We start from the raw sequence: 14,329 nt of genomic DNA, 5'->3' as shown, positions 1-14,329 counted from the left end.
AACGAGAGGGGAGAGTATTGTCTATGTACCCTCATAGACCGTAAGCGGAAGCGTTTATCAACGCAGTTGATGTAGTCGTACGTCTTCACGATCCGACCGATCCAAGTACCAAACGCACGGCACCTCCGAGTTCTGCACACGTTCAGCTCGATGACGTCCTCGCCTTCTTGATCCAGCAAGACGGGCGAAGTAGTAGATGAGTTCCGGCAGCACGACGGCGCGGTGTCGGTGTTGGTGAAGAACAATTTCCGCAGGCCTTCGCCAAGCACTACAGAAACTATGACGGAGGATAAACTAGAGGGGACAGGGTTGCCGGCACACGGCTTGGTGTTTCTTGATGTGTCTTTGGTGCTAGTCCTACCCCTCTATTTATATGTTGAGCCCTGGGGTCGAAACTTGGAGCAAAAGCCTCCTCAAAGTCGGTTTTGCCCGAAAGGCAAGAGTCCCACTCGGACTCCAGGACCAAACGCCACAATCCTTGGCATCTGGCCCAGACGCCATGGGCGTTTGGCCCCCTGGCCTCCGCAAAACTCCTTTTGCACCGACTTATAGCCCCGTGGGCCTGACACCTTGGCCTAACCATATCATCCTATATATGAATCTTTACCTCCGGACCATTCCGGACCTCCTCGTCATGTCCATGATCTCATCCGGGACTCCGAACAACATTCGGTCACCAACATACATAACTCATATAATACTATATCGTCAACGAACGTTAAGCGTGCGGACCCTACGGGTTCGAGAACTATGTAGACATGACCGAGACACTTCTCTGGTCAATAACCAATAGCGGAACCTGGATGCCCATATTGGCTCCTACATATTCTACGAAGATCTTTATCGGTCAAACCGCATAACAACATACGTTTGTTCCCTTTGTCATCGGTATGTTACTTGCCCGAGATTCGATCGTCGGTATCTCAATACCTAGTTCAATCTCGTTACCGGAAAGTCTCTTTACTCGTTCCATAATACATCATCCCACAACTAACTCATTAGTTACAATGCTTGCAAGGCTTATGATGATGTGCATTACAGAGTGGGCCCAGAGATACCTCTCCGACAATCGGAGTGACAAATCCTAATCTCGAAATACGCCAACCCAACAAGTACCTTTGGAGACACCTGTAGAGCACCTTTATAATCACCCAGTTACGTTGTGACGTTTGGTAGCACACAAAGTGTTCCTCCGGTAAACGGGAGTTGCATAATCTCATAGTCATAGGAACATGTATAAGTCATGAATAAAGCAATAGCAACATACTAAACGATCAAGTGCTAAGCTAACGGAATGGGTCAAGTCAAGTCAATCACATCATTCTCCTAATGATGTGATCCCGTTAATCAAATGACAACTCATGTCTATGGTTTAGGAAACTCAACCATCTTTGATTAACGAGCTAGTCAAGTAGAGGCATACTGGTGACACTATGTTTGTCTATGTATTCACACATGTATTATGTTTCCCGGCTAATACAATTCTAGCATGAATAATAAACATTTATCATGAAATAAGGAAATAAATAATAACTTTATTATTGCCTCTAGGGCATATTTCCTTCAGCTCTCACACAGGGCGACGAGGGGAGGATTGCCGGGTAGGATTATGCTATGCGATGATACTTGGTGAACTTACCATCTACTCTCTTCTACATGCTGCAAGATGGAGGTGGCCAGAAGCGTAGTCTTGACAGGACTAGCTATCCCCCTCTTATTCTGGCATTCTGCAGTTCAGTCCACCGATATTGCCCCTTTACACATATACCCATGCATATGTAGTGTAGATCCTTGCTTGCGAGTACTTTGGATGAGTACTCACGGTTGCTTTCTCCCTCTTTTCCCCTTTCCTTTTTACCTGGTTGTCGCAACCAGATGCTGGAGCCCAGGAGCCAGACGCCACCGTCGACAATGACTCCTACTACACCGGAGGTGCCTACTACTACGTGGAGGCTGCTGACGACGACCAGGAGTAGTTTAGGAGGATCCCAGGCAGGAGGCTTGCGCCTCTTTCGATCTGTATCCCAGTTTGTGCTAGCCTTCTTAAGGAAAACTTGTTTAACTTATGTCTATACTCAGATATTGTTTCTTCCGTTGACTCGTCTATGATCGAGCACTTGTATTCGAGCCCTCGAGGCCCCTGGCTTGTATTACGATGCTTGTATGACTTATTTTATTTTTAGAGTTGTGTTGTGATATCATCCCGTGAGTCCCTGATCTTGATCGTACACGTTTGCGTGTATGATTAGTGTACTGTTGAATCGGGGGTGTCACATTTGATGAACGTGATCACACCATTAGGAGAATGATGTGATGGACAAGACCCATCCGTTAGCTTAGCATAATGATCATTAAGTTTTATTGCTATTGCTTTCTTCATGGCATATACATATTCCTTTGACTATGAGATTATGCAACTCCGGGATACCGAAGGAATGCCTTGTCTGCTATCAAACGTCACAACGTAACTGGGTGATTATGAAGATGCTCTACAAGTATCTCCGAAGGTGTTTGTTGGGTTGGCATAGATCAAAATTAGGATTTGTCACTCCGAGTATCGGAGAGGTATCTCTGGGCCCTCTCGGTAATGCACATCATAATAAGCCTTGCAAGCAATGTGACTAATGAGTTAGTTGCGGGATGATATATTACGGAACGAGTAAAGAGACTTGCCAGTAACGAAATTGAACTGGGTATGAAGATACCGACGATCGAATCTCGGGCAAGTAACATACCGATGACAAAGGGAATAACGTATGTTGTCATTACGGTACGACCGATAAAGATCTTCGTAGAAAATGTGGGAACCAATATGAGCATCCAAGTTCCGCTATTGGTTATTGACCGGAGAGGTGTCTCGGTCATGTCTACATAGTTCTCGAACCCGTAGGGTCCGCACGCTTAACGTTCGATGACGATTTTGTATTATATGAGTTATGTGATTTGGTGACCGAATGTTGTTCGGAGTCCCGGATGAGATCATGGACATGACGAGGAGTCTCAAAATGGTCGAGAGGTAAAGATTCATATATAGGACGATAGTATTCGTACACCGGAAGTGTTCCGGGGGTACCGGGTACATATCGGGTCACCGGAAGGGGTTCCGGGCACCCCTCCCCCCCAGCAAAGATATGGGCCTTATTGGGCCAAGGGCGGGACAGACCAGCCCCTAGTGGTCTGGTGCGCTCCCATATAGGCCGAACAGAAGGAGAAGGAAGGAGGGGAAGGGAGAAAGGAAAGGGGAGGATTCGGCCTCCCCCTTTCCTTCTCTCCCCCCTCTCTCTCCTTCCCCCTCCGACACTTATGGAAGGGGGAGGCCGACTTGGAGGAGGCGCCCAAGTTGGATTACTCCTACTTGGGGCGCCCCTTGCTGCCCCTCTCCCTCTCCCACCTATATATATGTGGGGGGGCACCTCTAGAACACACAACATTTATTCCTAGCTGTGTGCGGCGCCCCCCTCTACAGTTTACGCCTCCAGTCTTATCTTCGTAGTGCTTAGGCGAAGCCCTGCGCGGATCACTTCACCATCACCGTCACCACGCCGTCGTGCTGATAGAAGTCTCCCTCGACACTTTGCTGGATCAAGAGTTCGAGGGACGTCATCGAGCTGAATGTGTACAGAACTCGGAGGTGCCATACGTTCGGTGCTTGATCGGTCGGAATGAGAAGAAGTTAAACTACATCAACCGCGTTGTCAAACGCTTCCGCTTTCGGTCTACGAGGGTACGTGGACACGCTCTGCCCCTCTCGTTGCTATGCATCTCCTAGATAGATCTTGCGTGGACGTAGGAATTTTTTTGAAATTGCATGCTACGTTTCCCAACATCGCTAACGTGCTCTGACACATCGGCTATAGTGGGGGCTTCAATATCACCTCACTGACATGCTTCATCACCTCGGCTACACTGGGGGCTTCGACAACGCTTCATCAACCTACTCTAGGGACTTCGGCGTCACTCTACCACCCTGCTCCGTCACCTTGGCTGGACTAGGGACTTCACCTCGCCACATCGGTCGTGCTATGTTGCCACTTCGGAGTGCCGAGCTCCTCGCTCGATCACCTCGGGATGGGTTTGGGGGCTGGGACCTCAGTCAAGCACGGGATCATGCACCATGTCGGATCTGTCAAAGTTTGACGGGTGTCCTTGTCGCGCCACAAGCCCAGACCGTGTCATCAGTACCAAGCACATTAACCAGCTAAGTCGCTTTCATGCTCAAAAAAAATCAATTTAAAATCTTTGTCTAGCTCGATCAGGCATTATATTTGTGTTAAGCAAAAAAGTTGTTTGTTAAAAACGTTGTTCTAAAACACTTTCTTTGCCCAAGTTAACTGGGTGCTTAAATTAATACGTGCCATTTTTAAGTGTTTTCTTCTTCTTCATTGCAAAGTCTTTTTCTACTACTTCTTTTTTTTGTCTCGAAGAACGGCCGGCCAACTAGTTGGATGTCTTGCTTCTCTATGTGTCTCTCGAGTTTAGTTCGCTAAACTGACATGAGAAGCACTCTGTATGCGCCTTCGGGGCAAGGAGGTTGAAGCGGAGGGCTGGCCCATTCGAATCCTAGACATGGGATGTATCATGTGAAAGCACGACGGAAGCACAAATTAATTTTAAGACCAATTTCAGATTGGTAGCAAAAAAACTTGATTTAATTCAGATGTAAAGTTTTTATATAAGTTTTTTGGTTTTCTCAGCTTATGACACTTTTATCCTATTTGTATTTTTTCCCAGGAGGTAGGACATCGTCTAGGTCGAGGTGTCCTGCGTGGTAATTCTGCTCGGGAAATATCTTTTCCGACCCGCAGTTTGGCATCTTCCCTGCCGAGCTGCACCTCGGCGATGGCGAAACGTAAAATGAGGCTGACTAAGTTCCCTAGGAGATGTGATCCTAGGGTCGGCTATGTGGCCCAACCCAAGTCTTAGGGGCTACTGCATTGACGATTCAATCTCGGAGGCTACCGCACATTGCATTTCTGTTCGTAAAGTATGCTGCTGAGCAATGACTTGATCCTCAGGCTAATTTCGCGAATTGACCTGAGACTCGGGGGCTACTAGGATCAGCGATTTTATGTTATCCTTCAGGCGCACCTCGGATTTAGGCCGACATGCACCTTGAGGGCTACTGGCATACATCTTGGAGAGAATAAATTGCAACTGGCTTGGCGGAAAACTTTTTTTTTGGAGCCGACAATCTACATCGATAACTCCAGATCGAGGTGGTGCACCACTTCAAAGGCAGTTCGGCATTGGAGCTCGTCTGCAAGAAAATAACAAGGCGTTTGATAAAGGCCGAGAACTTAAAGGGGATCCTCTGATGCCGGACATGTGAACTCTTGGGATACACCTCAGCGATCCTCGAGATCGGAGATGAGAAGATTTGTTGAACCAGCTTTCAAGACCGACCACCGAAGACGAAGAACAGTTCAGAAGAACCAAGGAGGGTCCCCAACTTGAAGACCAGTTCAGGGGCTACTGATGGTGTCCTGGACTAGGGGGTACTCACCATGTCATCTCCCAGCCAGGAGGGCCGGGTCGAGAACTCCCGTGGCAGTTCATTACTAGGTCACTTCGGACAGCCCATGACGGAATACAAGGGAGATTTCACAAGACTTGGCGCACAAGACGAGGACTCCTGTTATCCTAGGCCTCGGGTGTATTATGTAAACTGAGGCTAGGCTAGTCAATAGACCGTCTCATATTTAGTAGATTCATTCACATAAGATCTCGAGGTGGATCAACCTGTATTATGTACCCCATCCACAATCAATACAGTACAAGTAGGACATAGGGTTTTACCTCTTTGAGAGGGCCCGAACCTAGGTAAATACCATGTCTCTTCTTCGTCTTGTTAGCATCTAGCCAAGATCACCATCTTGTTGGGTCCTGCCAGATTTAGCTGTCACTTGTAAACCAAGCTAGTCATCTGCTGCAATATATTTGAGAGTGTTTCTCGTTGTTCTTTGCTACTTGAGATAGATAGTTGCTCCTTCTTGTGAGTTGTTTGGTACTGTGAAAGATCGTTCCAGCGGTGTCCCGCATCAAACGCGTTAGAATAGCAACCTCCGCTGATGAAGAGAAATATAGATAGAAAGAATCCAACCTCTAGACACATGAATACTGACTAACAAGACTGGATCCAAACAGATCCACAGAAGACCAACACCAACTGAATCCTTCGATATCCGCCAGAGACACATCTCCACACGCCCTCCAATGATGCTAGATGCATCACCAGAACTGGACTAGACGGAGAGTAATGACCTTCAGGAGCTGCCACCACCTCGTCTTCTTGAGCTTGACACAAACCCTAAACGAACTCATAAAAACACCTAGAACGGAGCAGGATCCCTCCCGCCGGCAAGGGCCGGGGTCCACCACACCTCCATGGCCCCAGGGCAAGCAGAGACGAGGCAGACCGACGACGCTGACAAGAGCCAGAGAAACTCTGGTCTTCTTTCCTTGGAGAAGAGAAGGCGTCATAGAAAGATCATCTCGAGACATCCAAGGAAATTTGAAATTCAAACTTAAAATTCTAAATTATCAACTTGAGAAACTCAAATGAAAATATCATCCCAAGGGCTTCTACTTAAATAGCAGTGCACTTTGCATGGTAAGAGATCCAAGTGGAATGGAAGTTAAAATAAAACTAGATGATACCCCGTGCGTTGCTACCGGATTGATTGCAATATTTTTTTGATGAAATTTTAATGAAAATTAAAATAGATATAATATATTGTATTTGATTATTATATACTCGTAAATATATATAGAACATAAGTTGCATTTTTCATGCATGTTAAGAAAGATATAATTAGTATATTGATGAGGTGGCATCTGTAGTGAGTTGTGATGTGTGCCTGTTAAGAAAGAATAAAAAGGCCATTTCCCATGCATGTTAAGAGAAATATTAAAGGCGTCTTTGGTTTGTGACTACGCATGCCACAGCTCCCTACGCCTAAACTTAGCCGATGTTTGCTTTATGCCGGTGTTGTGGCGTGCCGCACCGCTCGCCACAGCTTGCTAGTTCATTTTTCACGCCCCAACTTGCCAAAAGTGTGGCGCTCGTTTCGTTCGCCGCACTTGCGGCGCGGCCGCATCTTCGGTGTGGCGTGTTCTGGTGATAAACCAAACACGTCGTTAGTGGCGTGATGAGATGGCATGTGTGGTGAGGTGATATGTGTGCATGTTGAGAGAACAGAGATAGTGTTAGTGAGGTGATATGTGTGCATGTTAAGAGAACTGAGATAGTGAGGATCAACTATTCAGGTATATAGGATAACTGGACAATCCGCCGCGTGGCTTGTCAATTAACACACTCAATATAAGATTTGGGCTTTCAATTCATGGCTAATATGCTTTTTCTTTAGCATCCTGAATATAATAAAAATTACTTTAAGATCACTGGACCACCAAATGTCACTGTTGCCATCAAAAGAAGCCATTGACACATTGTTGTCGACGCTCTCATACCGAACCGGCATAACCTTGTCGATGACGGACAGAAAGTCTTTGTCCATATTGTCACCGCTACCAAAGCTGGGCTGGCCTTGTCGATGACAACCGAAAAGTCTTTGTGCACGTGTCCCTAAGGACGCCTCGGAGCGATAAACAACTCATCAAATCTTGTCATCGCATATGCACAATGAGAAAGCCTAGCCTGACCGTCTAGCATATGCACAATGAGAAAGCCTAACCTCACTGTCTAGGGAGCTTGTCACAATGAAATTAAAAAGGATCGGGGCCTGAAAGATTGACTTAAAAGAAGAAACGTCGCCATCCATCCGAGTGTCGCCCTTCTTGGACTAAAACCCTAGCATATCTACTAGCCGGAGCCAATTCTCCCCACCAGCAGCAATTTAGCACATGGTCTTTGTAACATCTACTGTCTAAATGATCCTACCAGTGCGTGTAGGAAATCTAACAGACTGCAAATTCATCATCTGAACATGTTACGAATGTAACTTTGATTCTCAGCGTCAAAGCTACAGTTTCCAAAGTTCAAAACTAATGCATGACATGACAGTCCTCTTTTTTATGTAAAACAAAGGATTTGGCTTCTCGTTTCAGAAGTGTCTATTTTGGCGCAGAGTAAAAACATGTTTGAATGACACAAGATTTTCCACACTGAGGCCCATCGTTGCACGAACTGAGGTGTGAGCAAGGACACAGATGAGGTTAGTAGTGCGCCAAGCACCATCTAGAGTTGCTTTATGGTCAATTCTGCTCTCAGATGTAGTACTCCATTGATGAAGAAGAGGCTATCATCAGCCATAAACGACGGCCAGGGAATTGCAAAGAGATTGCGGTAGCCAACCGCCTTTCCACCAGTGAAGGTGTAGCAGCCCTTGTACTTGCTGACAAACTCACCCGATGGCCTTGTCCTTGCAGCAAACTCGTAGTCCACGGTAACACTCGTTGAGCCTTTCTCTTGCATCCCTAAGAAGAGACCAAAGCAGTGGAAAGCACTTTGCTGATCCATGTTGCAATGTGCTGACAAGAAGAATCCCTGTCCGGCAAGATGGAATGCTTGCGAGTAAATCCGCCCAGATGGGAATAGTCGGCCACACTCCTCACGCTTCAGATCCAAGTATGCTATGCACTGAGGATACGGTCGGTCAAATTCCACCACCTTAAGTGGACGATATTTGTAAGCTCGTTCAGTATATTTCCTAGAGGTCAACACATCTGTAGCAAGGGCACGCTGTCGATGTGGTGCATCAGCTTTGTACAGGAGTGCATCAGTGACACTTTTAGTTGCTTGCTCATTATCCAGGTCACTGCATGCAAGGACCTTCCGCAACTTCCTGCAGGTCATATGAGAAAACCTAACAAGTGGCAGCAACCGAGTCCCCAAGATTTCACGTCTTTCTTCCGTTCTTGAGTATTGAGCACGAGCCCACTTGATCACAAAGTCATAGACTGCATCCTCTGATGCCACCTGAAGGTCGTTACTACATAAGATAGCTTCAATCCCAGCAAGGGGAATGTTCATCACTTCATCCTGAAACCTGAAAAGAGGAAGCATTCCTTTAGTTCAACAATGTTATTTCAATAATTTAGTTGGCTCTCTAAATAAAGAGACCACCCACTTAGTCAAGTCCTTGTATTTGTTGGCAAGGAATTCCTTGGCAGCATCAGTCAGTGGCTGAACTGCTGCAGCCATTGAAATGCTGGAAGGCAGATCTAGATAGAGAAGTGCAGATTCTGTGGTCATAGGTAAGCTTCTTAGTAGTTGACTGCAGTGTCTCATGCAAGAAACAACTTCAAATTTGTCAGACATCATCAAGATATCAAGCAGAAGGGTTGGCTGATTGGTCGTCAACTTTCCACTGTAAATAAAACTTAAAAGCTCCATAAGGGCACTTTCCTCTGTTCCAAGTAGAAATACAACAATCAGACATAAGGTAACTGTTAGCTCGAAAGCAAAAGAAAAATATATTTGCAAAATGGTGGGGTATAGACAAATAACTTGCTTGCTGAACTGAAAAATTAATCATGGATAACCTCATTGACAATGATCATGTCAGTACTACAAAATCGATCATTCAAAACATTAAGCAAAACTGTACAGCAGCTAGGATAGAACATGTCCTACTGGAGCTCCCACATTACCTGAAGCAGTTATTCTAAGAGTTGCATGCCTCTGGTCGGATTCTTTCATGCCATTTGAGAAAAGCTAACAAGATGAAAGTTATGACACTGTTAGCTAGATAACAATACATAACTACACCACAATGAACTCATTTTACACACAAATTAGATCCACCTTGTAAAAGAAGGGACTTTTTGCAGCTAGAATCGCAGAGCTGATATATATAGACTTCACTCTCAAAACCTGATTACATTCCATATTCCAGGATGAGTCACTGTCTCCATCCTCACCTGATACAAACAGCAAGGTCCAATGAAGCAGAGAACAAACGGCCACATAGGCATGTAGTATAAAGGAACAAATGGTGCACAGGATTCACATCTTTTATATAGACAAGGATATGATGCTTTGGAGCACAATCAAATGGGGAGCATAGTGACAGTGTATCGAATCATATGACTTATCAGTAACAACATGGTGCACAAACTTCAGAGATCTGGTAGCTTCAAAAGTTAAAGTACATTTGTCCACATGTATAACAATTGTACACAAGTTTACTTACAGTTATGTCAGAATTATATCCAACAGAAGTATAATCCATCCAACATAACCCAATTGTTCCAAAATTAGGTGGGGCAGAAAGAATCAAGTAATCAAGCTCGTATAAATCTCAACCAATCAATAGTAAAGTGAGGAATTTAAAATGATTACCACATGTCTAATATTATCAACGCAATGGCTGGCAGAAAGGCTTCACCGGTACCAGCATGTCTCCACAGTTTCAATACAAAGGAATGAGTTACTCGCTCTGATACATTGTGCCATCAACTAACTCTAAAATCACATATGATCAGTACCAATGATTGCTACGCATAACAGTTCTCCAAAAAATAATTTTAATTATCTGGCATAGGTGCACAGAATTCTGTGTTTATGTGTTAAATTTTCTGAACCTGACTGCCATATACTACCTCTGTACCAAAATATAAGACATTTTTGTAGGCTAAACTAGCCTAATAAACGTCTTATATTTTGATACGGTGGGAGTACTTCGGAGTAATTAAAAGATATTCAATTGCACTAACCATCTTGTCCAATATCAGGTGGAGATTCTTCTATCATAGCTACAGGCTCCTCGTTGGTTTCCTCATAGGTATCACGTTCATCTGCTTCAATTTTGATGTTTGCTGGTTCTGACATATACTTTCCACATTCTGGGGGCATGAGATGATAGCAGGAGGTCATTGAAAATGGAAGTTATTGCACTCTAGAATAAGAACATGATTAAGAAAGTGTGAATAGTATAAGTGCATTGGCATCAGATCGTCATGACAGAAACATATTCTGATAAAGCAAAGCAAGAGTACAATAGTTTCAGATGACAATGACAGAAAAAGATCCAAGCAATAAAGCATAAATCCTAATAACAATATGAGGCCCATGAACAAGCATTAACGATGAATGCCTAGAGTGCACATTCAGAGCGAAGTTGGATGCAAGCAAAATATATTGGGTACTCCGAACTTTTCATGGGACGCTAATAGGATGTCAAATACTTCCTATGTCCGTGTTTATTAGGCCAGAGAACCAGTGAGCCGCATCCGGTCTTAATTAAGTGCAGATTTCGCAGGTTCCGTTGCTCGTTCCGTCCACTGATTGAGGGAGATAAATCTCCAGCCGCTACATGTGCGAGGTAGGCGAAACGGTTTCGCTAATTAATGCCGCTAGCCCATGTGTTCTAACAGGGCCAATTCAAAACTGGGCAACTACACGCGTTGTGCCTTGGTCCCAGCACTTCGCCCTGGTGGCCTAATAAACACAGACTGGGAGTAAGTAGTTAAGAGTAAGAACTTCTAACTTCATTACTGCTCCATCCTCCCCTTAATATACCCACTTTCATGCTTACTTTTCTCAAATATAGAAACTTAGAAGCATTATGTAACACCTAAAACCCTTGTTAGCCCATTACAACGAATGCATGCTCAGCTAAACGAGACATTGGACAACATCTGGCCGTACTATTAATCAGGCAATAACCAAACTAACTTCTGTCTATAGCTTATAACTTTATATACAACTTATTGCATCTACTGGGCTTGAGGTTGGTTCGGTTACGGTGCACAATGCTCTTTGCAAATTCAGGATCATACTAGGAGCAATGTCACAGAGTTTTCTTCTGCGGAATTAAGAGTTGAATAAGATCTTGCAAATAGAGTCCAGGATAAATCCCCTAAAATTCCACCCACCAATGTCATCTCCTGAACACGACGTTGCTAAGAAGATCATATTGTGGCTAAATTCCGTGTGGCAACAACTGAGAAATTCAAATCAAGGCAAACAACTAGGAAATCATAACTTCACTTCAATCAAAAGGAAAAGCTGCCTCACCATCTTTCTCCCACCTTATACCAAACGTAAGGCTTTTGATACCTAAATCCCCAACAGGCAATCAAAACAAATCAGCGGGAAAAGCAAGTAGTACTACCTCCATTTCCCAACTCCCCACCCACCCGCTGTCAAATCAGTACGAATACAAATTCAAACCCACCCACGCCCAAATCGCCCCGTACCGAAATGATGACGAGACGTAGACCAACCTTCCCCACCTTTCTCGCGGCGGAGGTCCTCCCTGCGGCGCTTGCGGTGGCGCGCCCAGTCGGCGATGGAGGAGCAGCCCTCGCCGGCGGCGCCCTTGGCCCCCGGCGCGTCGTCCCCGGCGACGATCTCGATCCGCAGGACCCGGTCGGAGAAGTTGACCGAGTTGAAGGCGAACTCGAAGCTCGGGCCGCCGCTCGCCCGCGAGAAGTCCGGGTCCATCCCGGCCACCACCGCCCCCTTCCTCCAATACCAATCCGGCCACGCCCGCCGCCTCACCTCCGCCGCTGCGCGCAGGCCGCAGAAGACATCATCACCGCCGTCGGAGCCGGAACCCTAGCCCGAGAGAAGGTTCCAGAAGGTCGCGGAAGCGGGGGCGTGGGGACAAGAGTGAGACGGAGAAGAGAGAGGCGTGGCTGTGGTGTGATGGGGAGGAAACCAGAGGGTGGTAAGCGTGAAACGGGTGCGGCGATTTGGGTGCAGAGACCGGCAGGCCGCTTAACTAGGAGGCGTGCGCCGTGGGTCCCGGCTGTCCGCGGGCCACGTTTCCCACACGTGGGGCCGGCGCGTCAGCGGAGGGTGAGGGTCTGGTCGGCGTCGGCGTCGCGATTCTGTGCCTTGCTTCGCTCGCGACGTGACCTGTGTTGCGTCTCTCCTTTCCTTTTAGACTACTAGTAGAGTGAGTAGAGTTGGGCTGGTTGCGGTTAGGAAGGGGGGACGCAGGCGGCAGGTCGACGGAGAGGACGTCAAAGCTTGCGGTTCGGAGGGGGTGGGTTTTGGTGTCACGGGTTTTTCCCCTTGTGGAGTAATCATCATCATTTTCTCATGGAGTACTTTCCTGTCCATGAACATGCATGGAGCATGATTTGGGCAACTGGGATTACTCTGATTGCAGAATGAGAGCATCGTATTGGATTTCGAACTGTTAGAGTAACTCGGTTTCCAGGGTATATTTTATGCCCTATTTTATGTTGCAACCTAAGAAAGCCTTAGGGCATCTCCAATGCAGTGACCCAAACAACACGAATTTTATTCGCTTTTTATTCTTTTAGGTCAACAAAATAGACAGCGGACATAGACGGACATGCGGACACAGCCCAACGGAGCTAACGCATTTTGGGACGGACATGCTCTTACCCAACTATCGCTCGGGGAGGAGGACGTCAAAGAGGTGTATACCCGATGCGGAGGGCACGCCGCCGCGCCTGATGTGGATGATGTTCTCCGCCACGGAGACGACATGGACAGCACCACCGAGCCTGCCGGCGATGCGGTTGTCGGGGCCACCGCGACGGCGGTCTCGAGGCCGGTCGGAGTGAGCGCCATCATGCTTCGTGCCTCCTCTGTCTCCCATCGGCGTGGTGGAGATATTTGTGCGGTTCATGGGTGGATGTGTGGACCGGGAGGGGAAAAATGAGGGAAGAGATTGAAAAAAAGACGGTGGGTGGTGGGCCAGGCCGGACAAAGAGGACACAGATGGACAACGCACGTTGTCCGCTTCGGATCCAAATTTGACCCAATTTTTGGGACAGAAATGAGTCCGAGACACACACAAAGTGGACATAAAAACATAATGGCTCTCTGCATTGGGCTGCATTTTTTGTCTCTGTAGATCCAAATGGACGCCGGCGGATGAAATGGAGCCTTGCGTTGGAGTTGGCCTTAGAGCATCTACAACCATACATAGCTAATTTGAGTTGCCAAACGGGTCAGGCACGTTCGCAAACGGTGACCGGTCATACCCCATATTTCACCCCCAACGATCATAGTAGCCACTTCACGATTTGCATCTTCATACAAAAGCATGTACCGACATGATCTACGTACCAAGTACACTCCCACAACTACAATACTCGTCCCCCTCACTGGAGATGTTGATGAAGTTTGTGCCGAAGCCGCTGACCTAATGGTCATGGGCGGCTGGCGCACCTCCGGCTCCGCCTCCTCTTGCTCCTCGTCGGCCAAGATCTCGTTGAGCTCCACGTCTGCCTAGTGAGGAAGCGACGGTTGGCCTCCACCTCCGCCTCCGACTGGATGGAGTCGAGGATGGTTTGTTGCTCCATTGCGTCCTCTGCTTGGGCCACCTCGAACTCCGCCAGCGCGTTGGCAATGGTGAAGCCCGCAGACTGCCTCCTCCGCCTC

At 46.7% G+C, this 14,329-nt stretch overlaps 1 protein-coding gene across 4 annotated transcripts; it reads right to left on the bottom strand.

Annotated features, from left to right (window-relative positions):
- Positions 1-7,932: 7,932 nt before the first annotated feature.
- LOC109735342 (BTB/POZ domain-containing protein POB1) lies at positions 7,933-12,823 on the bottom strand. Of its 4 annotated transcripts, none has more exons than XM_020294559.4 (6): positions 12,199-12,823; positions 10,678-10,806; positions 9,767-9,882; positions 9,613-9,676; positions 9,090-9,369; positions 7,933-9,008 (listed from the first exon to the last, which is right to left on the bottom strand). In XM_020294559.4, exons 1-6 carry the CDS (start codon positions 12,407-12,409, stop codon positions 8,198-8,200), a joined length of 1,611 nt encoding a protein of 536 aa, XP_020150148.1. In that variant the 5' UTR covers positions 12,410-12,823; the 3' UTR covers positions 7,933-8,197. The 4 variants fall into 4 exon arrangements, with proteins under 4 accessions (XP_020150148.1, XP_020150147.1, XP_073360242.1 ...); XM_020294558.4 differs by having other exon boundaries at positions 12,190-12,662; XM_073504141.1 differs by having other exon boundaries at positions 11,981-12,657.
- Between the last annotated feature and the right edge of the window lie 1,506 nt (positions 12,824-14,329).

The sequence above is a fragment of the Aegilops tauschii genome, chromosome 7, assembly GCF_002575655.3.
Source record: "Aegilops tauschii subsp. strangulata cultivar AL8/78 chromosome 7, Aet v6.0, whole genome shotgun sequence".
Lineage (NCBI taxonomy): Eukaryota > Viridiplantae > Streptophyta > Magnoliopsida > Poales > Poaceae > Aegilops > Aegilops tauschii.
The sequence above is the reverse complement of the archived record's forward strand: the minus strand, read 5'-3'. Positions and strand labels throughout refer to the sequence as shown.